General features: G+C 38.6%; 1 protein-coding gene across 1 annotated transcript in view; it reads right to left on the bottom strand.

The window, feature by feature from the left end:
* Nucleotides 1-1,301: 1,301 nt before the first annotated feature.
* The window catches only part of lonp1 (lon peptidase 1, mitochondrial), a 24,130-nt gene continuing 2,904 nt past the window's right edge, over nucleotides 1,302-22,527 (bottom strand). Inside the window, exons 5-18 of the mRNA XM_056239094.1 lie at nucleotides 20,158-20,219; nucleotides 19,205-19,334; nucleotides 19,050-19,133; nucleotides 17,670-17,890; nucleotides 16,446-16,584; nucleotides 16,186-16,364; nucleotides 13,448-13,535; nucleotides 9,624-9,746; nucleotides 8,799-8,915; nucleotides 7,568-7,708; nucleotides 7,326-7,491; nucleotides 3,655-3,875; nucleotides 3,060-3,224; nucleotides 1,302-1,451 (exon numbers count right to left, since the gene is read on the bottom strand). Of these exons, the coding sequence (XP_056095069.1) occupies nucleotides 1,302-1,451; nucleotides 3,060-3,224; nucleotides 3,655-3,875; nucleotides 7,326-7,491; nucleotides 7,568-7,708; nucleotides 8,799-8,915; nucleotides 9,624-9,746; nucleotides 13,448-13,535; nucleotides 16,186-16,364; nucleotides 16,446-16,584; nucleotides 17,670-17,890; nucleotides 19,050-19,133; nucleotides 19,205-19,334; nucleotides 20,158-20,219 (1,986 nt within the window). The remainder of the gene's footprint in view (nucleotides 1,452-3,059; nucleotides 3,225-3,654; nucleotides 3,876-7,325; nucleotides 7,492-7,567; nucleotides 7,709-8,798; nucleotides 8,916-9,623; nucleotides 9,747-13,447; nucleotides 13,536-16,185; nucleotides 16,365-16,445; nucleotides 16,585-17,669; nucleotides 17,891-19,049; nucleotides 19,134-19,204; nucleotides 19,335-20,157; nucleotides 20,220-22,527) is intronic.

Raw genomic sequence — 22,527 nt, 5'->3', positions numbered from 1 at the left:
AAGTTCAAAATTATGACATGCTAAGTCATATTTGAGAAAAGAATGTCATACTTTGGACTTGGTATGTAATTATTTTCTCAAATATGTCTTGTGTCATAATTTTAACTTGTCTATCAAAACTACACTGTCATGAGATAGAAAAGTTAAAATTATGATATGAAAGTCATACTTGAGAAATTAATTACATAAGTCATTTATGACATTCATTTCTCAAATATGACTTGGCATGTCATCATTTTAACTTTTCTATCTCATATGACAGTGTAGTTTTGATAATTGATTTAAAAAAAAAGATTTTTTTAACCAGCTTTATTCAATATTACATTCAAAATTGATATATTTTTAGAAAATAATTACATACCAAGTCAAAATTATGACATTAGTTTCTGACAGTGGAAAAGTTGAATTTGACAAGTTTATATTCCGACATACTAAGTCAAAGTTATGGCAAAGTTGTCATTTTTAACGAACCTTTTCAACCATTTAAATATATTTGTAATGAAGTTGCAATTTAGTACAATTAAAATATATCAACTTTAACTGTAATATTGAATAACACTGGTTAAAATCATGCTTAATCTATCAAAATTATACGTTCTAAGTAATGAGATAAAAATGAATAATTATGACAGTATGTTATAATTTCAACACTCATATGACCATGTCTGTCATAATTATAAATTATCTCATATGACTTGGTGTGTTTAATTGTGATTTACAAAAGCACTTTTTTTTTAACCAGTGTTATTAAATATTAAATTTTTATCTTATAATTTCAACTGTCATAATTATGAGACCAAGTCATATTTTTAAGACGAAAAGTTGAAATTGACAAAAAAATAAAATTCTGACACTACTTCAAAACTATGAAGTTGTAATTAACAAACCTTGTTTTTCATCCATTTAAATATATTAGTAATGAAGGTACAAAAAAAATATCAATTTTAATAAATTCACACACCACTAAAAAAATATCCTCAAACGACTGAATTCACTAAATGTGTAGATAAAATTGAATGACCTTGAAGAAATGATTCGAATCGAGACACAAGCTGTTGCATAATTTATATATTTATTGTAAATGATTCCAGGTACCACGTTTAAGGCAGTTATTTACACATATGACATGAGATTATGATGAGTATAAAATCTTCAGTAGAGTCTGAGTAGCAGCAACAGAGTCCCCAGCGCTTCAGGGATCATGACGATCCGCGGCCCATGATGCAACAGTCTCTCATGGGGAATAACTCGCCCTGCTCGTGTGTGTGTGTGTGTGTGACCTCACGAAGACAAGCGTCGCCTCAGTGTCCCGAGAATACGAGTGGGAAGATCTGGCTGTAGTTCTCCACGAAGTGCACTTCCAGTCCCTCTGTGATGTAGTCGGCCAGATCCGAGAAGTCCTTCCTGTTCTCGGCCGGCAGGATAATGCAGGTGACGCCCGCTCTCTTCGCCTGACAACACACACCACATCACTGAGTACATGTATACATAAACATCTATAGTGTCAATTTAGAATATATAGATTCAGTAGTCAACATTTGAAGGGGATCAAAAGAGTTCCTCTAAGTTGTTCTGAGACGAGAACGGGTATTGTTCAAAATATATGTATAACTTTGATGAAAGGTTTTGATCCACTTCAAATGTTGACTACTGTATATATATATATCTCTAAGTCTATATATGCATCATCACAATCATCCTTAATTACAATAATAATTTATATCTTGTCTATAGAGATGTGTGATATTGTGATCGAACATCCTCAAATAAAAGTGATTTACTTATAAGGCAGTTAACCCCAGTAACTCACACACACACACACACACACACCCCAGTAACTCACACACACACACCCCAGTAACACACTCACACACACCCCAGTAACACACTCACACACACCCCAGTAACACACTCACACACACCCCAGTAACTCACACACACACACACCAGTAACTCACACACACACCCCTGTAACTCACACACACACACCCCAGTAACTCACACACACACACCCCAGTAACACACTCACACACACCCCAGTAACTCACACACACACACAGACACAGACACACACCCCAGTAACTCACACACACACACACACACACAGACACACACACACCCCAGTAACTCACACACACACACACAGACACACACCCCAGTAACTCACACACACACACAGACACACAGACACAGACACAGACACACACCCCAGTAACTCACACACACAGACACACACCCCAGTAACTCACACACACACGTGCACACACACTCACAGCGATGGTCTTCTCCTTGATGCCCCCCACCGGTAGTGTCACACACACACACACACACACACACACTCACAGCGATGGTCTTCTCCTTGATGCCCCCCACCGGCAGTGTCACACACACACACACACACACAGCGATGGTCTTCTCCTTGATGCCCCCCACCGGCAGTGTCACACACACACACACACACACAGCGATGGTCTTCTCCTTGATGCCCCCCACCGGCAGTGTCACACACACACACACACACACTCACAGCGATGGTCTTCTCCTTGATGCCCCCCACCGGCAGTGTCACACACACACACACACACACTCACAGCGATGGTCTTCTCCTTGATGCCCCCCACCGGCAGTGTCACACACACACACACACACACACACACTCACAGCGATGGTCTTCTCCTTGATGCCCCCGACCGGCAGTGTCACACACACACACACACACACACTCACACACACACTCACAGCGATGGTCTTCTCCTTGATGCCCCCGACCGGCAGTGTCACACACACACACACACACACACACACACACACACTCACAGCGATGGTCTTCTCCTTGATGCCCCCCACCGGCAGTGTCACACACACACACACACACACACACACACACACACACACACACTCACAGCGATGGTCTTCTCCTTGATGCCCCCGACCGGCAGTGTCACACACACACACACACACACACTCACACACACACTCACAGCGATGGTCTTCTCCTTGATGCCCCCGACCGGCAGTGTCACACACACACACACACACACACACACACACACACTCACAGCGATGGTCTTCTCCTTGATGCCCCCCACCGGCAGGATCTTCCCGGTCAGAGACACCTCTCCGGTCATGGCCAGGTTCTGCCGGGCCGGGGCGTCGAGAGCCAGAGACAGCAGAGCCGTGATGATCGTGACGCCCGCGCTCGGCCCGTCTTTAGGAGTCGCTCCCTGAACACACCAACAACACACACACACACTGTGTCGTAAAGATCGTATTTACGAGTCGGACGCACAGGAACACCACCACGAGATTGGACCAAACACACACCGCCACTGTCGGACACAGTTGCGGACATTAAATGTAACATTTAATTTAATATTCAACAATATTATTGATCTCCTGCATTGACACCATTATACGAGAACTGAACTGAGCCGGACGATGACATCACAGTTTACTTCAGAGCGGCTGTATATTTATATAAATGAACTAAATAACTTTTTTACAACAAAAATGAAGCATCACTGAACTGACTTAAGCTGAACCGTGACGCTATTCTCTTCTGGAAACACACTCGGTTGCATTATTTCCCTGTTATCTGTGTAAAGCTGCTCTGACACACTGCGCTGTGTAAATAAAGGAGAGCACGATCTTCACCTCCGGCACGTGCAGGTGTATGTGGGATCCCAGCAGGAACTGGTTCTCCGGCTGCTGCTTCATGAGGAACGAGCGAGCGAAGGTGTAGGCGATCTTAGCGCTCTCCTTCATGACGTCTCCCAGCTGCCCCGTGAGCTCCAGCGACCCGTCTCGGGGCCCGTCTTTGCCCACCGGATCCCTCGCGCGCCGCAGAGACGTCTCGATGAACAGCGTCGAGCCGCCTGAGGACAGCGAGCGCTTGTGAGAGGACGCTTAAAAGCTAATCATCACATAAACTGGGAAAATAATAATAAAAAGGTCTAAAATAATGCGCTAACTAAATCAATAAACAGTAAATATATATATATATAGAGTATTAAAATGTCAAAAAGCATGAACTAAAAATGTAATTGGAAAAATAAAGCACTAACTAAAAATTTATTAAATTTTTTTTTTTTTTACAAATAATTTACAAATGAAAGCAAATCAAAATAAAGCACTAGCTAAAAATTAGCTCATGAAAATGTCAAAAAATAATAATAATTTTAAGATAAAAAAACAAATAAAACACTAATAAAACATTACTTAAATTATAAAAAATGAAAAATTACAATAAATAGTTCAAATAAAAAAGTCAAAATTATGCGCCAACTAAAAAACAAACCATAAAATTTAATACAGTATTAAAATGTCAAAAAGCATTAACTAAAAATGTAATTGGAAAAATACAGCAAACCAAAATAAAGCACTAACTAAAAATTTATTAAATTTTTTTTTTTTTTTACAAATAATTTAAAAATGAAAGCAAATCAAAATAAAGCACTAGCTAAAAATTAGCTCATAAAAATTTCAATTAAAAAAAATTATTTTAAGATAAAACACTAATAAAATTAAAAATTACAATAAATAGTTCAAATAAAAGTCAAAATTATGCGCCAACTAAAAAACAAACCATAAAATTGAATATAGTATTAAAATGTCAAAAAGCACCAACTGAAGTTTAATTAAACTATAAAAATAAATTGTTACAATAAAACAAATTAAGATAAAGTACTAACTAAAAATGTAACATTTTTTAAAATAAATAATGGTAAAATGTAAACTAATTAAAATAAAGCTAAAACTAAAATGTTATTAAATTATAAAATCAATTGTTAAAATAAAGCACTAACTAAAAATTTAATGATGAATTGTAAAATAAATAATTTTAAGTTAAAATCAAATCAAAATAAAGCACCATTAATCATAAATTAAATTATAAAAATTAAACATTGCAATAAATAAATAATAAAATAGAAAAATAGAACAAAGCACAAACTAAGAATGAATATATATTTAACTAATGTAAAATTAAAATAAATAATTTAAAATAAAAACAAAAATGTAAAAATATAAACAAGTTAAGGCAAAACTAAGAATGAATTATATCATAAAAATGTCAAATTAAAATACATAGCTTTAAAAAGAGAATAAAAATAAAGCAAAATCATAAAAAGTACATAAAAATACATAATAAAAAATAAAAGAAATCACGAATGTCAAATTAAAATAATTATATACTTCTAAAATAAAAATAGCATACTTACTAAACAAGACCTGCATGTCATGTGACCATTAGCCAACATCACAGAGCCTTAAAGGGATACTCCACCGTTTTTTCATATTAAACTGTTATTCCCTTAACTAAGACGAGTTGATGCATACCTCTCTCATATCAGTGCGTGCGCTCAATCGCTCTGGCGCGCGAGAAACTTTGTTAGCGCTTAGCTTAGCACAGTTCATTCATTAGGATCCAAGCAGAGAAGCGACCAAACACCTCCACGTTTTCCCTATTTAAATACAGTTACACGAGTAGTGTAACTAGAGCTGTCACGATATCTACTTTTTGTTGTGCGATATATTGCACCAAAATTAATTGCGATAAACGATATTATTGTAATTTTCAGACCATTTTATGCCACTGATTACATAATGACAATATAATAGCATAATAATGCAAGTACACTGTTTCAAAGAACATTTTATTCTTATTCTATTCAATATTTAGACATTGTGAAATGTGAAAAAAATATATATCACAAATAAATAAAACAAGTAAATAAATACACTTTCGTTAACAAAAAAAGTGCAAGGTATAAAGAACTAGATCAAAACAAAGTAATATGTCAATTTAAACTTTTAAAGTGTCTCACACAAAGGCACAGATGCATCAACAGGACATTTCTGCTGTCAGATTAGTTTTTTAATTGTTAGGCAGATTCCGAGAAAGGAACACCAACATGTTTACGTTGTGGGGCTTAAAGGAGAACTTTTCCTGAAAAGAATTTTAACATTGAGCTCATTTTTTTGGTAAATTTGGAGTGCTGTCAGTACAGAGAACAACGACAAAAATCGGTGTTGCCTACACCGTGTTATCCTCTTTTTAAAATTTGCACATTGTTGACTTAAACGGGGCTAGTTTTAAACCTGTTAACATCCTTGATGTGTCATTTTAAGTGAACAGCCATGTGAGTGATTTTATTCAGAGTGAACACAGTGAAAGATATGAATAAAGATGTGAAAGATATGAATAAAAATGATGTTTATTCAGCCAGCTCACATAGCCTACCTGTATTTACTTCCTGTTTTCGGTCGAAGTCCACAGTAGGCGATTGTCGAGTTCGCGCGCGCGATCATTGGTAACCAAGATAACTAATGATCGCGCCCCGCAAACTGGACAATTGACTACTGTGGACTTCGACCGAAAAAAGGAAGTAAATACAGGTATGTGAGCTGGCTGAATAAACATCATTTTTATTCATATCTTTCACATCTTTATTCATATCTTTCACCGTGTTCACTCTGAATAGAATCACTCACATGGCTCAATTCCATGTTGGACTCGTTATTCCTAACTGGCTCGCTGTAGATGTCACGAAACAGAACACTTGGTTCACGCCTTCTCTTTACCTGACGGTCTCTCTCTCTGTGTGTGTGTGTGTGTGTGTGTGTGTGTGGACACGCTGCCTGAGCCCCGCCTCCGACTCAGAGTGCAGACAAGATGACAGAGGCAGCGCGATCAACTAAAATGTTGGTGACATTCATTGTAATGTAAAAATAAATCTAATTATTATTTTTAATAATAAAACAAATTATCAGTTGCAATATATCGCGGCACCAAAAATGATCGCGGTCATTTCCATATATCGTGCGATAAGTCGATATATTGACTATCGCGACAGCTCTAAGTGTAACTCGACCAAGAATGGTGACACAAAATAAAACGTGGCGCTTTTCTAAGCGTGTAAAATGGATAACTATAATGTATGGCGGAATAGCACTTGGGAGCACTTCGACTCTTCGCAGTAATATCATCACTCCTGATTTCAGACTCGGTGCAGATTGGTGCTATTCCGCCATACATTATAGTTATTAGTGTAACTGTATTTAAATAGGGAAAACGTGGAGGTGTTTGGTCGCTTCTCTGCTTGGATCCTAATGAATGAACTGGGCTAAGCTAAGCGCTAACAAAGTTTCTCCGCGCGCCAGAACGATTTAGTGCACGCACTGAGATGAGAGAGGTATGTATCAACTCGTCTTAGTTAAGGGAATAACAGTTTAATATGAAAAAACGGTGGAGTATCCCTTGAAAAACCAAAACTGCACTAAACTATTCATAGTCGAATCTGGAAACGAGTAAACCGAGCGCTCACCCATGGCGGTCCAGGCCAGGCCCATGACGACTCCCGGCGGCGTGACGTCATACATCCGGTCCACAGTGAAGATGGGCTTCCCCACGAAATCCTGGAGGTTTTCCGAAGTGACGCTGACCTCCGACCCCTCGCCGCTGACGATCCGAAACGCCACTTTCCTGAACACCTGTGAAGGTCCAGAGCTCAGCGGGTCGCTCAGAAACACTAACCCTGAATCTGAGTAAGTAATGAATCTCCTGAACCTTCTCCACTTGCTTCTGCAGGTTCCTGACGCCGCTCTCCCGACAGTACTGTCTGATGAGCACGCTCAGGGCCTCGGGCGTGATCCTGGCCTTCTGCTCATCCAGCCCGCACAGGGATCGCAGCTGGGGAACCAGGTATCTCTGCGGGGCACAACAACCAGGAGACTTCAATGCATCCAGTGGAACGAACTCTTTGGAAGTGACTTCTAGCGTCAGGGATTACCTCAGAAATGGCCAGTTTCTCCTCAGCAACATAACCTGATGCATTGGCTATATCAAGAGAGTATTAGCTGGGTTTTATCAACTTTTATTGCTGGTTTAAGGTGGTCTACCATGTCGAAACCAGGTCCACCAGCTTGTAGTCCAACTGGTAAACCATTTAAAGCAGCTAATGACCAGGTAAAACCCATGTACAATCATCTTAAACTGGTTTTAGCTGGGTTTTGTCAAATTTGTTGCATGTCCAAACCAGGTCCACCAGTTTGTAGTCCAACTGATTAACCATCTAGTGCAATTATGACCAGGTAGAAGCTATGTACAACTGGTTTTAGCTGGGTTTTGTCAAATTTGTTGCTGGTTTAAGATAGTCTACCATGTCAAAACCAGGTCCACCAGCTTGTAGTCCAACTGATTAACCATCTAGTGCAATTATGACCAGGTAGAAACTATGTACAACTGGTTTTAGCTGGGTTTTGTCAACTTTGTTGCTGGTTTAAGGTGGTCTACCATGACGAAACCAGGTCAACCAGCTTGTAGTCCAACTGATTAATCATCTAGTGCAATTATGACCAGGTAGAAACTATGTACAACTGGTTTTAGCTGGGTTTTATCAACTCTGTTGCTGGTTTAAGGTGGTCTACCATGTCGAAACCAGGTCCACCAGCTTGTAGTCCAACTGATAAAGCATTTAAAGCAGCGAATGACCAGGAAAAACCCATGTACAATCATCTTATACTGGTTTTAACTGGGTTTTGTCAAATTTGTTGCTGGTTTAAGGTGGTCTACCAGGTAAAAATAAGATCCACCATTTTATAATCCGATTGATCAGCTAATAGCCAAGTATAATCGGTGCACAACCATCTTTAGGAGTTATGGCTTGTTAACTTTCATTCTTGAACCAGCAAACTTCCAGTTGGCGGCTTTAAGCTTTACCCATTATGCCAGACCCCCCAACACCCCCAACAAAAAAACGTGTTGATGCTTTTCAGGAAAAAAGACCAAGTGAACGTACCTCCGCAATTGCCAGTTTCTCCTGAGCAACGTAGCCTGAGACGTTGATCATTTCCATTCGGTCTCGTAAGGGTTCGGGGATGGTGTCGAGAACATTGGCCGTACAAATGAAAAGCACCTGAAAACCAAAGGAAACACTAATGTAGGAACAATAAAACCAGCGTTTGAAATTAACTTTTTCACTCACTGGCCAATTTGGCTACTAAATTTTTAACTAAAGTTACCGGTCATTCAGAACTTCTACTAGCCAAAAAAGAAATGAACCAGATTAACTACGTCACAGTTTATATATATATATATTTTAAAATTTGGGTTTCATACATTAATTTCTTGCTCAAACAAAATCCGGTCATCCAGCATCTCCTCTTCCTCTTTCATCCTCATCACCAGACATGTGTTTTAGGAGGACAGATCAATAATACAGGACAAAGAACATGTAGGATGTTGGAAAATAACAATGTCTTTTCTGTTCATCAAATGCTTTTTAATCTTCACTATTGCTTCAATGCAAATGAACAAGCGTGCCGTTATTAGTTGTGTAGTGACGTGTGTGTTCAAGTGCGCCAGATATGAGCAGATTCTGCGCAACACTGTATTTCATATATCATGATGTTCAGTAATTTGCTCTAAATCTCTGCAGATTTGTCTGACACGAACTTCCCCAGCAAAGTGTGTAAACATAATAAGTAACACGCCAATTGGCTCGTGATTCGACAGTGTTTCCCGCCACTGGTGATTTTTACACGCATTTGGCGGGTGTTACTTTCAAACCCTAAATAAAACCATAGTATTCTTCCAACAAATGTGTATTTTGGCGAGTTCATACCTTAGACAGGTCGACAGGCACATCCAGGTAGTGGTCAAGAAAGTTAGCGTTCTGTTCTGGATCTAAAAGCTCCAGTAGCGCAGAAGACGGGTCACCCTGGTACCCTCGACCGATCTTATCAACCTGCACCGCACAGAGATGAACACAGAGATGAACACAGCGATGAACACAGCGATGAAACCAGAGATGAACACAGAGATGAACACAGAGATGAACACAGAGATGAACACAGCGATGAACACAGCGATGAACACAGCGATGAACACAGCGATGAACACAGCGATGAACACAGCGATGAACACAGCGATGAACACAGAGATGAACAGAACACAGAGATGAACAGAACACAGAGATGAACAGAACACAGAGATGAACACAGAGATGATGAACACAGAGATGATGAACACAGAGATGATGAACACAGAGATGATGAACACAGAGATGATGAACACAGAGATGATGAACACAGAGATGAACGAACACAGAGATGAACGAACACAGAGATGAACGAACACAGAGATGAACGAACACAGAGATGAACAGAACACAGAGATGAACAGAACACAGAGATGGACACAGAGATGAACACAGAGATGAACACAGAGATGATGAACACAGAGATGATGAACACAGAGATGATGAACACAGAGATGATGAACACAGAGATGATGAACACAGAGATGAACACAGAGATGATGAACACAGAGATGATGAACACAGAGATGAACGAACACAGAGATTAACACAGAGATGAACACAGAGATGAACACAGAGATGAACACAGAGATGAACACAGAGATGAACACAGAGATGAACACAGCGATGAACACAGCGATGAACACAGCGATGAACACAGAGATGAACACAGCGATGAACACAGCGATGAACACAGCGATGAACACAGAGATGAACACAGAGATGAACACAGAGATGAACACAGAGATGAACACAGAGTTGAACACAGAGATGAACACAGCGATGAACACAGAGATGAACACAGCGATGAACACAGAGATGAACACAGAGATGAACAAAGAGATGAACACAGAGATGAACACAGAGATGAACACAGAGATGAACACAGAGATGAACACAGCGATGAACACAGCGATGAACACAGCGATGAACACAGAGATGAACAGAACACAGAGATGAACAGAACACAGAGATGAACACAGAGATGAACACAGAGATGATGAACACAGAGATGATGAACACAGAGATGATGAACACAGAGATGATGAACACAGAGATGAACGAACACAGAGATGAACGAACACAGAGATGAACGAACACAGAGATTAACAGAACACAGAGATGAAAGAACACAGAGATGAACACAGAGATGAACACAGAGATGGACACAGAGATGATGAACACAGAGATGATGAACACAGAGATGAACACAGAGATGAACACAGAGATGAACACAGAGATGAACACAGAGATGAACACAGAGATGAACACAGCGATGAACACAGCGATGAACACAGCGATGAACACAGCGATGAACACAGCGATGAACACAGAGATGAACAGAGATGAACACAGCGATGAACACAGCGATGAACACAGCGATGAACACAGAGATGAACACAGAGATGAACAGAGATGAACAAAGAGATGAACACAGAGATGAACACAGAGATGAACACAGAGATGAACACAGCGATGAACACAGCGATGAACACAGCGATGAACACAGAGATGAACACAGAGATGAACAGAGATGAACAAAGAGATGAACACAGAGATGAACACAGAGATGAACACAGAGATGAACACAGCGATGAACACAGATGAACACAGATGAACACAGATGAACACAGAGATGAACAGAGATGAACACAGCGATGAACACAGCGATGAACACAGCGATGAACAGAGATGAACACAGCGATGAACACAGCGATGAACACAGAGATGAACACAGAGATGAACAGAGATGAACAAAGAGATGAACACAGAGATGAACACAGAGATGATGAACACAGCGATGAACACAGAGATGAACACAGATGAACACAGATGAACACAGATGAACACAGAGATGAACACAGCGATGAACACAGAGATGAACACAGAGATGAACACAGAGATGAACACAGAGATGAACACAGAGATGAACACAGAGATGAACACAGAGATGAACACAGAGATGAACACAGAGATGAACACAGCGATGAACACAGCGATCAACACAAAGATGAACACAGAGATGAACACAGAGATGAACACAGCGATGAACACAGAGATGAACACAGAGATGAACACAGCGATGAACACAGAGATGAACACCGCGATGAACACAGAGATGAACACAGCGATGAACACAGCGATGAGCACAGCGATGAACACAGCGATGAACACAGCCCGATGAACACAGCGATGAACACAGAGATGAACACAGAGATGAACACAGCGATGAACACAGCGATGAACACAGAGATGAACACAGAGATGAACACAGAGATGAACACAGAGATGAACACAGAGATGAAGACAGAGATGAACACAGCGATGAACACAGCGATGAACACAGATGAACACACAGATGAACACAGAGATGAACACAGAGATGAACACAGCGATGAACACAGCGATGAACACAGAGATGAACACAGAGATGAACACAGAGATGAACACAGAGATGAACACAGATGAACACACAGATGAACACAGAGATGAACACAGCGATGAACACAGAGATGAACACAGAGATGAACACAGAGATGAACACAGAGATGAACACAGAGATGAACACAGCGATGAACACACAGATGAACACAGAGATGAACACAGAGATGAACACAGAGATGAACACAGATGAACACACAGATGAACACAGAGATGAACACAGCGATGAACACAGCGATGAACACAGAGATGAACACAGAGATGAACACAGCGATGAACACACAGGTGAACACAGAGATGAACACAGAGATGAACACAGAGATGAACACAGAGATGAACACAGATGAACACACAGATGAACACAGAGATGAACACAGAGATGAACACAGAGATGAACACAGAGATGAACACAGAGATGAACACAGAGATGAACACAGATGAACACACAGATGAACACAGAGATGAACACAGAGATGAACACAGCGATGAACACAGCGATGAACACAGCGATGAACACAGATGAAGACAGAGATGAACACAGAGATGAACACAGAGATGAACACAGAGATGAACACAGCAAAGTTACTCCAACGCACCGACAGAAGAACAGAAGTTAGGATTGGGTTTATTCAGGGCTCGTACAGAAACTGTAAAATACAATTCCAGGACTTTCAATGACTTTTCAAGCACTACTTTTTTGTTTTTTTCCAAGGACTACAATCAGAGATCGCACTTATCAAACAATATCTTTCTTTATTATCTTTTAAATTCTAAAAAAAGTAAACAGATTAATAAAAATAAACTAATAAAGCAAAATGGTATGAATAAAGTGCAGCAGATGCAATGACTGTGGAAACTTTAACCATTGAAAGGAAACTATGACAAAGATATCGCTTTCCTCTTTCAAACTGATTTTTCTCCATTAATATTTGATTGACCTGAAGAATGAAAGATCATATACTTGGATATTAATATGAGCAATATCATCAATATCAATATCATAGTCATGCGAAATGTCTTTAGATCTATATTATCTTTAGACGGGCTGCAGCGTTAATTTTGATTGCTTGAAAAGATTGCTTTATCAATAAAATTACAATGTATTTCAATAACTCAAGCCCTTTTCCAGGACTTGAATTTCAAAAACACTTTAAGCACTATGTACGAACCCTGTTTATTGTTCATACCTCATCAATAAGGACCAATGGGTTTTCAGTCTTCGTTTTCTTTAGGCACTGGATGATCTTTCCTGGCATTGCACCAACATATGTTCTCCTGCAACGCACAAACACAATCATACACAGAATCGCGTACTAAGAGCTTGAAAAGAAGTGTAGATTCAGGAATAGTTTTTACCCCAACGCCGTAAGATAATGTGGAGTCGCATTCAAGTATATTTGTTTTGTTTATATAGCAGTGAGGTTTATTGTATTTGCTCTGTCTATAGTCTGTGGAGTCGCATTCAAGTAAGTTTATCATTGTGCTTGCTGGTGACTTGACTTGAATTTAATTGACTTGAATTGATCTTACTTGATTTTACTTTAATTGAGTTTAATTGACTTGACTTGCATTGACTTGAATTGATTTGACTTGAATTGACTTGATTTGACTTGACTTGATTTGACTTGAATTGATTTGACTTGAATTGATTTGACTTGAATTGAATTGATTTGACTTGACTTGACTTGACTTGACTTGACTTGACTTGACTTGACTTGACTTGACTTGACTTGAATTTATTTGACTTGAAGTGATCTTACTTGATTTTACTTTAATTGAGTTTAATTGACTTGACTTGATTTGAATTGACTTGAATTGACTTGAATTGTTTTGACTTGAATTGATTTGACTTGAATTGATTTGACTTGAATTGATTTGACTTGAATTGATTTGACTTGAATTGATTTGACTTGAATTGATTTGACTTGAATTGATTTGACTTGATTTGCCTTGAATTGATTTGACTTTAAAGTCCCTGTAAAGTCAAAATTAAGTATAGCCGCGTTTCCACCGCAATTACCAGGAACTATTTGTCCCAGGAACTTTTTTCATAGGAACTTTTTTTGCCCCAGAACGGTTGCTCACTGCGTTTACACCGTGGACTAAAGTACCGGGAAGATTAGTCTGGTGACGTTGAACTGCGTGCGACTGCTCCTCCCAGTCTGCGCGTACTTGTTTTGAGTTTTAAGTATTGAGGAGATTCAAGCTGTACTGCTTTTGTGTGCGATCTATTGGTTTACTAACGAGGTAATTAACAAAACGGCAGAAAAGAGACGAACACTAATACCAAAGCGTATTCATTTCAGAAAGCTCGTAATGCTAGATATAAAAGTAGACAACGTTTGTTATCAGCTATAGCGGACATGACCGTGAGATGGATGGGACGAACGCGCGCCATCTGGCAGAGAGAACAAGGTAAAATAAGCAATCAGCATGTTCAGCGCACAAGTCCCACCCCGAAAGTTCCTGAACTCTGAAAAAGTACTACCTCGCCAGCAGGGACTTTCTGGGGGGGGAATTTTTACCCGGAACTTCATTTAGACCCTGGTTCCTGCAGTGTAAACACACGGAGTACCAGCCCAAAGTTCCTAGTTCCTGGGGAAAGTTCCTGCGGTGGAAACGCGGCTTATGTGTTCTGAGTTTGTCACACCACAGAAAAATGTGTTATTAGTCACCCAGCCAAATTTGAAGGATAAAAAAAGCCAGCAAGTACATAAAATAAGCTATCAAAATCTTGAAAAAATGAGCAGTATTCTCTGCTCTCAAACGCTGGGGGCGTGTCCGCTGGCTGTGCTGAAGCCACGCCCACTCGCGGGAAAGCTGCCGTCGCCACACTCAACTCTACAGCCGGAATAGATGCTCGCACGGTGGGCACGCACTGCCGATGATGGCACCAGTTGTCGGCGCGACTGGAGGATGAAGGCCGAGGCGGGAGATAGTCGGTTCGGCCCCATTCACTAGTAACAGCGGATTATCAGTGAATCCCAGTTGTCTCTGATGAAAGTTTATAAAACTATCCCGTGTAAAATGATCACTTACAGAGGCGGGTTTTGGCGGTGATCCTCAGCTCTCCATCAAGGTGGCTCTTCACAAAATTAATCCACTTCTTCTTGATGTAATCGTTTTTCGGAAATGTAAATAAGGACACCGATCTGTTTTGTACTGATCCGGTGATCGCATCCAGGTAGTAACGTTACGCATTTCCGTGACAAAGGCATAGCTAGCTAGCAATCTGTAGGCCGTTACTAATAATAGTACTGACAGTAACTCGCGAATGAGCGGCAAACTGATGTGAATGTGCTCTATAATATTGTTAGGAGCGGCCAGCCTTAGTGGCCTCAGAGCGTCATCAAGTAGGGGCGTGTCCAGGAGCTCAAGGGCTCCAGTGCGTCATCGAGCCCTGTTTTAGCCCCGCCCAGAAAATCCGGAAAATAGCAATGGTGAAAAACTGTTTAACGGTCTAACTCAACAATTCAGTACTTCACAGTTCACAGTCTTTGTAATATGTTTAATCAATACATTTCTAACATTTATAATGTGTTTAGATTTTTTTTTTTAAATTGCCTTTACAGGGACTTTAATTAACTTGACTTGATTCGACTTGACTTTAATTGACTTGACTTGATTCAACTTGAATTGACTTGAATTGACTTGCCTTGACGAATTGATTTGACTTGACTTGAATTGACTTGACTTGACTTGACTTGACTTGAATTGACTTGAATTGATTTGACTTTAATTTATTTGACTTTAATTTATTTGACTTTAATTGACTTGATTTGAATTGATTTGCCTTGAATTGATTTGCCTTGAATTGATTTGACTTTAACTCGACTTGAATCGACTTGACTTTAATTGATTTGACTTGCTTTGACATCACTGCTGGTGGGCGTGGCCTCACAGATGTCCGGTACGCATCACTCACCTGTGGCCTTTAATCTCCGCCACATCCGTCATTCCTCCCACGCTAAAGCGGAAGTATTCGCGATTAAGCGCTCTGGCGATTGAGCGGGCGATACTGGTCTTGCCGACTCCAGGAGGTCCATAGAAACACAAGATCTTTCCCTGTGTGCTGCCTTTAAGCTGGCTCACAGCTATGAACTCCTGCAGGAATGAACAAGCACCAGCATTATTAATAGGATTTGTAAATGTACAAAGATTGAGGCGCTTATGCTTGATCTTTACCAGAATGCGTTTCTTGACGTCATCCATTCCGTAGTGGTCCTCTTCCAACACCTCTTTGGCTCGGACCAACTCCAGGTTCTCCACACTGTTGGTTCCCCACGGCATGGAGGTCAGCCAATCTAAGTAGTTACGGGTGACGCTGGGGATTTTAAGGATCAAAGTTTGAATGAGCAAAATACCTTTTTATGGAGGTCAAACTCCATGTACAACCATCTTAAGCTGGTTTTAGTTGGGTTTTCAGCTTCTTGGGCATTTTAATGGATATTATAGGATTCGTTCACTTCAGAATTCAAATTTCCTGATAATTTATTCTCCCCCACATCATCCAAGATGTTCATGTCTTTCTTTCTTCAGTCGAAAAGAAATGAAGGTTTTTGAGGAAGACATTCCAGGATTTCCTCCATATAGTGACTTCAATGGGGTCCAACGGGTCGAAGGTCCAGAAGTGAGTTTCAGTGCAGCTTCAAAGTCTCGACACGATCCAGCCGAGGAATAAGAGTCTGATCTAGACAAACCAGCGGACATTTTATAAAAAAAACAAACATAAACATTTATATACTTTATATCCACAAATGCTCGTCTTACATTAGCTGCGATGCGCCACACATTACGTAATCACGCGTGTTTCGGTTCAGAAATGTAGAGTAGGGCGAAAAACTCAATCTTATTTTCTCCTCCAACTTCAAAATCGTCCGACATCGTTGTTTTACCTTTTAATTTTTATTCTTTTTGTAAAGGGCGTTTGACTTAGTCTTTGCACGTTCGCTTTATAAACACTAAGTCGGTACTTCCGCCTACGTCCCGCTTGACCTTTCAACGTGATTACGTAATGTGTGACGCATCACAGCTAGTGCAAGATGAGCATTTGTGGTTAAAAGTATATAAATGTTTATTTTGTTATAAATGGCCGCTGTTTTGTCTAGATCAGACTCTTATTCCTCGGCTGGGATCGTGTCGAGACTTTGAAGCTGCACTGAAACTCACATCTGGACCTTCGACCCGTTGGACCCCATTGAAGTCACTATATGGAGGAAATCCTGGAATGTTTTCCTCAAAAACCTTCATTTCTTTTCGACTGAAGAAAGAAAGACATGAACATCTTGGATGATGTGCGGGAGAATAAATTATCAGGAAATTTGAATTCTGAAGTGAATTACTCCTTTAAGAAGAAACAGTTTAGTATTCATAGACTACATTTGTTTATAACAATGAAGAAGTCCTTACTTGAACTCTGAGGAGTGGTTATCTAACAGCCCCAGTTTGTTCAGCTCCTCGTTGATAACCTCCATGATGTGCTGAGGTACGGTACGGTCCTTCAACCTCTCCCTGAACTTCTCCTCAATGGCGTCTTTGTCCTCTTTCTCCAGGCCGAGCTCCTTCTTAATGATCTTCAGCTGCTCCTGGAGGAGGTACTTCCTGTGCGTCTGCTTGATCTTCTCCTCCACCTGAGCACCAGAACCAACAGCGTAAAGCCACGGGGAACCCCGATGAATAAGCAACAGCGTGTCACAAATTGGGTCGGGTATCGTTTCAATTTTATCGATTCCAATAAGGTAAAAACTAAAAACAGAAATGTGAGCCTGGACCACAAAACCAGTCACATGGGTCAATTTTTTTAAATTGAGATTTATACATAATCCGAAAGCTGAATACATAAGCTTTCCATTGATGTATGGTTTGTTATGATAGGACAATATTTGACCGAGATGCAACTATTTAAAAATCTGGAATCTGAGGGTGCAAAAAAATCTAAACATTGAGAAAATCGCCTTTAAAGTTGTGCATTTATGTTGGCGATTGTGCTGCATCCACTCACAAATATAAATGTTTAATATATTTACGGTAGGAAATTTACTAAATATCTTTACTTAATATTAATACCGGTACTTAATGATTTTTGCCATAAAAGAAAAATCAAAAATTTTGACCCACACAATGTATTGTTGGCTATTACCACAAATATACCCGTGCGACTGGTTTTGTGATCCAGGGTCACATATAATTCACATTTACTCTTATTGCTAAACATTTCATTGTAGTTGAATATCATGAACAGAAATCATCAGCTAAAGAACACTTACACAAGGAGCGTTTGCCTGAGATTTAAAAACACCATAGAAGAACACCTAGCCGAACTAATATAAACTTCCAGCATTATTAAAGACAAGCAAACACTCAGTCATTAAACAAGAACAAATAAAAAAACTGAATAACCCAACTGAACAAAGATACAATTGAAATAAACAGTGTTTTAAGATTTTCAGGTTCAGAAACTGTAATCAAATGTACAATAACACTGGACTTTATAAATTAAATATACATTAGATATAGTTATTCAGTCATGAACGAGTGAATTTTCTCTTTGTCTTCTGTGTTTTGATTAGAGTTATTATAGAGACGGGAGCAGGAATATTAGTGCTGTCACTTTAAGAGCTGGCCATTAGAGTTACACTTGCGCTTGAATGGTTTAAAGTCATATTGAAATGCTCACAAAGGAATCGATAAGAGGAATCGAAATTTAAATTTTATAACAAGTATCCGATTCCTGACCTCGAGTATTTCGATATTTCCGATTCCGAACCGTACTCACGAACGCGTCCTCACCTCTCTCCCGAGACGCTGCTGTAGTTTACTCAGTTCGTACTCCTTCTTCAGCAGAGAGAGTGCTTTGTAGAGTCGTTTGGGAATCTGTAACGACAGTTCTTCTGTTAGACACACATTGACGTTCTGAGACTGGGTTTTGTGGGTGGTAAACGTACGTTTGTTTCCTCCAGGACGTCCTGTAGCTCGTGCGAATCGGCCCCGGTCAGTGCCGCCCCCATGTCGCTCAGGTAGATCGGGTTATCCACTACTCTCTGCCCAGCCTGCATCATCTGGAGAACAGACTCTCTAGCAAACACACACACACACAGATAAACACACTGATATCCCACAGCATGTGGTTTTAACCTTCATCCTTCACTCGCGTTTCGTAACACATCTTTCCCTCGCCGGGTCAAAATGACCCCGAAGCCCTAAAATTATACTTTTTTTTTTGTCCAAAAAAGCAACATTTCTTTTTATTTTGATAATATTTTTTCTAAATGCAATCTTTTTGAAGATGTTTTTGTTATTTTTTATTTTATTTACCTTTAAATTTCTAGACTTGATCAATAAATAAATAGTGATTTAAGCACATTCCTCACATTCTTTCAACTTAAATTCAAAATAACTCACAATTTCATGTATAAACCTTTTAATTCAGCTCAAAATATCTTATATTGGGAGTGTTTGCCGACCTCTTGTGGAAAACTAATAATATAACATGATATTTCATGACTCTAGATGGGCTTATAGCTCTATATATGGAGCAGATGAGCTGTTCCGCTGGGTCCTAAAGTCAGTTCTCCTCAGTATGCGTTCAGATACACATGTAGACATTATAAAATAATTTTTTTGGCAAAGTTTTAGTATTTTTAGTTTGAATTTTGAGCATTTTTAGGTTTTTCTATGTGTACTGAAGCATTCCTCGCATTCCATTCATTCCTAAGGGGGTCAAATTGACTCAAAAGGGAAGGATTTGTTACTTTTTTAAATTTCAAACACAAAACTCCTCGAATCCATAAAAAAAAAAGTGTGTATTCGTGGTTCAAGTGCATTTAAAAATGATTTCCGGGTCAAAATGATTTCCCGAGGGAAAGATGAGTTAAACGGCGTCTTTCACCTCTCTTACCTGTACAGTGGATTCAGAGCGATGATGTCACGTATGGTCTTGACGATCTCAGCCGTCAGGGCCTGATGTAAAACAACACATCGTAAATGCTTAGCATATACTGAACCAGGGTTATTATCGTTAACTAAAACCATTAAAAAAATTATACTTTTTTAAATAATAATATAATAAAGGTCGACTGAAATAGAATAAATTAAGATAAATCTTAGTTTTTTAAGATTAAGTACTAAAACTTAAACAAAAATAATAAAAACTATATAGACATTTGCTTCAAAATTCTAATTTTTGTTTAAATTGAACTAAAATGAAATTAAAATTAATATAAACTATATAGACATATTTTCATGACAAAAACACACAACAAAATCGCTAAAACGTAAAAATGAATGTGAAAACTAACCTAATTTAAAATAATAAAAACTATATAGATATTTTATTAAAACATTCTCCTTTTCATTTAAGTTGAAGTACTAAAACTTAAATAATAAAAACTATATAGATAAAAAAATAAATTAAAAAATCACAAAAATCACAATTTTTTTTAATTGAAACAAAGTGAAAACGGATAATATAAAACTAAAGTCCAGTTGAAAATCAGAATAAAAACTGTGATGATAGTAAAGTTAGTGATGCACGATATATCGGCCACCATATCGGTAATCGGACGATATATGATCATTTTTGATGTTATAGTTATGGCCGATATATTAAAGCCAATAAATAAAGGATTATTTCAGATGCGCACTGTTCGCCATGATGGTTTCGAATTGCTTGAAATATTATTGGAATCACTCCAAAACAGAAAAAATACAGTTCAGCGCAAGTCTGTCATATCGGCTACATAAAATTATAATGAGAACATCATTATAATTGTGTGTTTGAGACGTGGATTTAACTGGTGAGGCTTGTTTTTGTAATCAGGCTCTTAAAAATTATATAAAACTTTGGATTTAGATTTATAAGCCAATATATCGGTTATCGGCTTTCAAAGAATTGTCGTTATCGGCTTTCAAATATAAAGAATTATCGGGTATCGGATTTCAAACATAAGGAATTATCGGTTATCGGCTTTCAGATATAAAGAGTTATCGGTTATCGGCTTTCAAACATAAGGAATTATCGGTTATCAGCTTTCAAATATAAAGAATTATCGGTTATCGGCTTTCAAATATAAAGAATTATCGGGTATCGGCTTTCAAATATAAGGAATTATCAGTTATCGGCTTTCAAATATAAAGAATTATCGGGTAGCGGCTTTCAAACATAAGGAATTATCAGTTATCGGCTTTCAAATATAAAGAATTATCGGGTATCAGCTTTCAAATATAAGGAATTATCAGTTATCGGCTTTCAAATATAAAGAATTATCGGGTATCGGCTTTCAAACATAAGGAATTATCAGTTATCGGCTTTCAAATATAAAGAATTATCGGGTATCGGCTTTCAAACATAAGGAATTATCAGTTATCGGCTTTCATATATAAAGAATTATCAGGTATCGGCTTTCAAATATAAGGAATTATCAGTTATCGGCTTTCAAATATAAAGAATTATCGGGTATCGGCTTTCAAACATAAGGAATTGTCGTTATCGGCTTTCAAATATAAAGAATTATCGGGTATCGGCTTTCAAATATAAGGAATTATCAGTTATCGGCTTTCAAATATAAAGAATTATGGGGTATCGGCTTTCAAACATAGGGAATTATCAGTTATCGGCTTTCAAATATAAAGAATTATCGGGTATGGGCTTTCAAATATAAGGAATTATCAGTTATCGGCTTTCAAATATAAAGAATTATCAGTTATCGGCTTTCAAATATAAGGAATTATCAGTTATCGGCTTACAAATATAAAGAATTATCGGTTATCGGCTTTCAAATATAAAGAATTATCGGTTATCGGCTTTCAGATATAAAGAGTTATCGGTTATCGGCTTTCAAATATAAAGAATGATCAGTTATCGGCTTTCAAATATAAAGAATTATCGGCTTTCAAATATAAAGAATTATCGGTTATTGGCTTTCAAATATAAAGAATTATCGGTTATCGGCTTTCAGATATAAAGAGTTATCGGTTATCGGCTTTCAGATATAAAGAGTTATCGGTTATCGGCTTTCAGATATAAAGAGTTATCGGTTATCGGCTTTCAGACATAAGGAATTATTGGTTATCAGCTTTCAGATATAAAGAATTATCAGTTATCGGCTTTCAAACATAAGGAATTATCAGTTTTCGGTTTTCAAATATAAAGAATTATCGGTTATCGGCTTTCAAATATAAAGAGTTATCGGTTATCGGCTTTCAGATATAAAGAGTTATCGGTTATTGGCTTTCAGACATAAGGAATTATCGGTTATCGGCTTTCAGA

Source organism: Rhinichthys klamathensis, unplaced genomic scaffold, assembly GCF_029890125.1.
Source record: "Rhinichthys klamathensis goyatoka isolate OS25496 unplaced genomic scaffold, OSU_Roscu_1.1 h1tg000552l_1, whole genome shotgun sequence".
NCBI lineage: Eukaryota > Metazoa > Chordata > Actinopteri > Cypriniformes > Leuciscidae > Rhinichthys > Rhinichthys klamathensis.
Note: the sequence above shows the minus strand (reverse complement) of the source record. Positions and strands in the feature narration are given on the sequence as shown.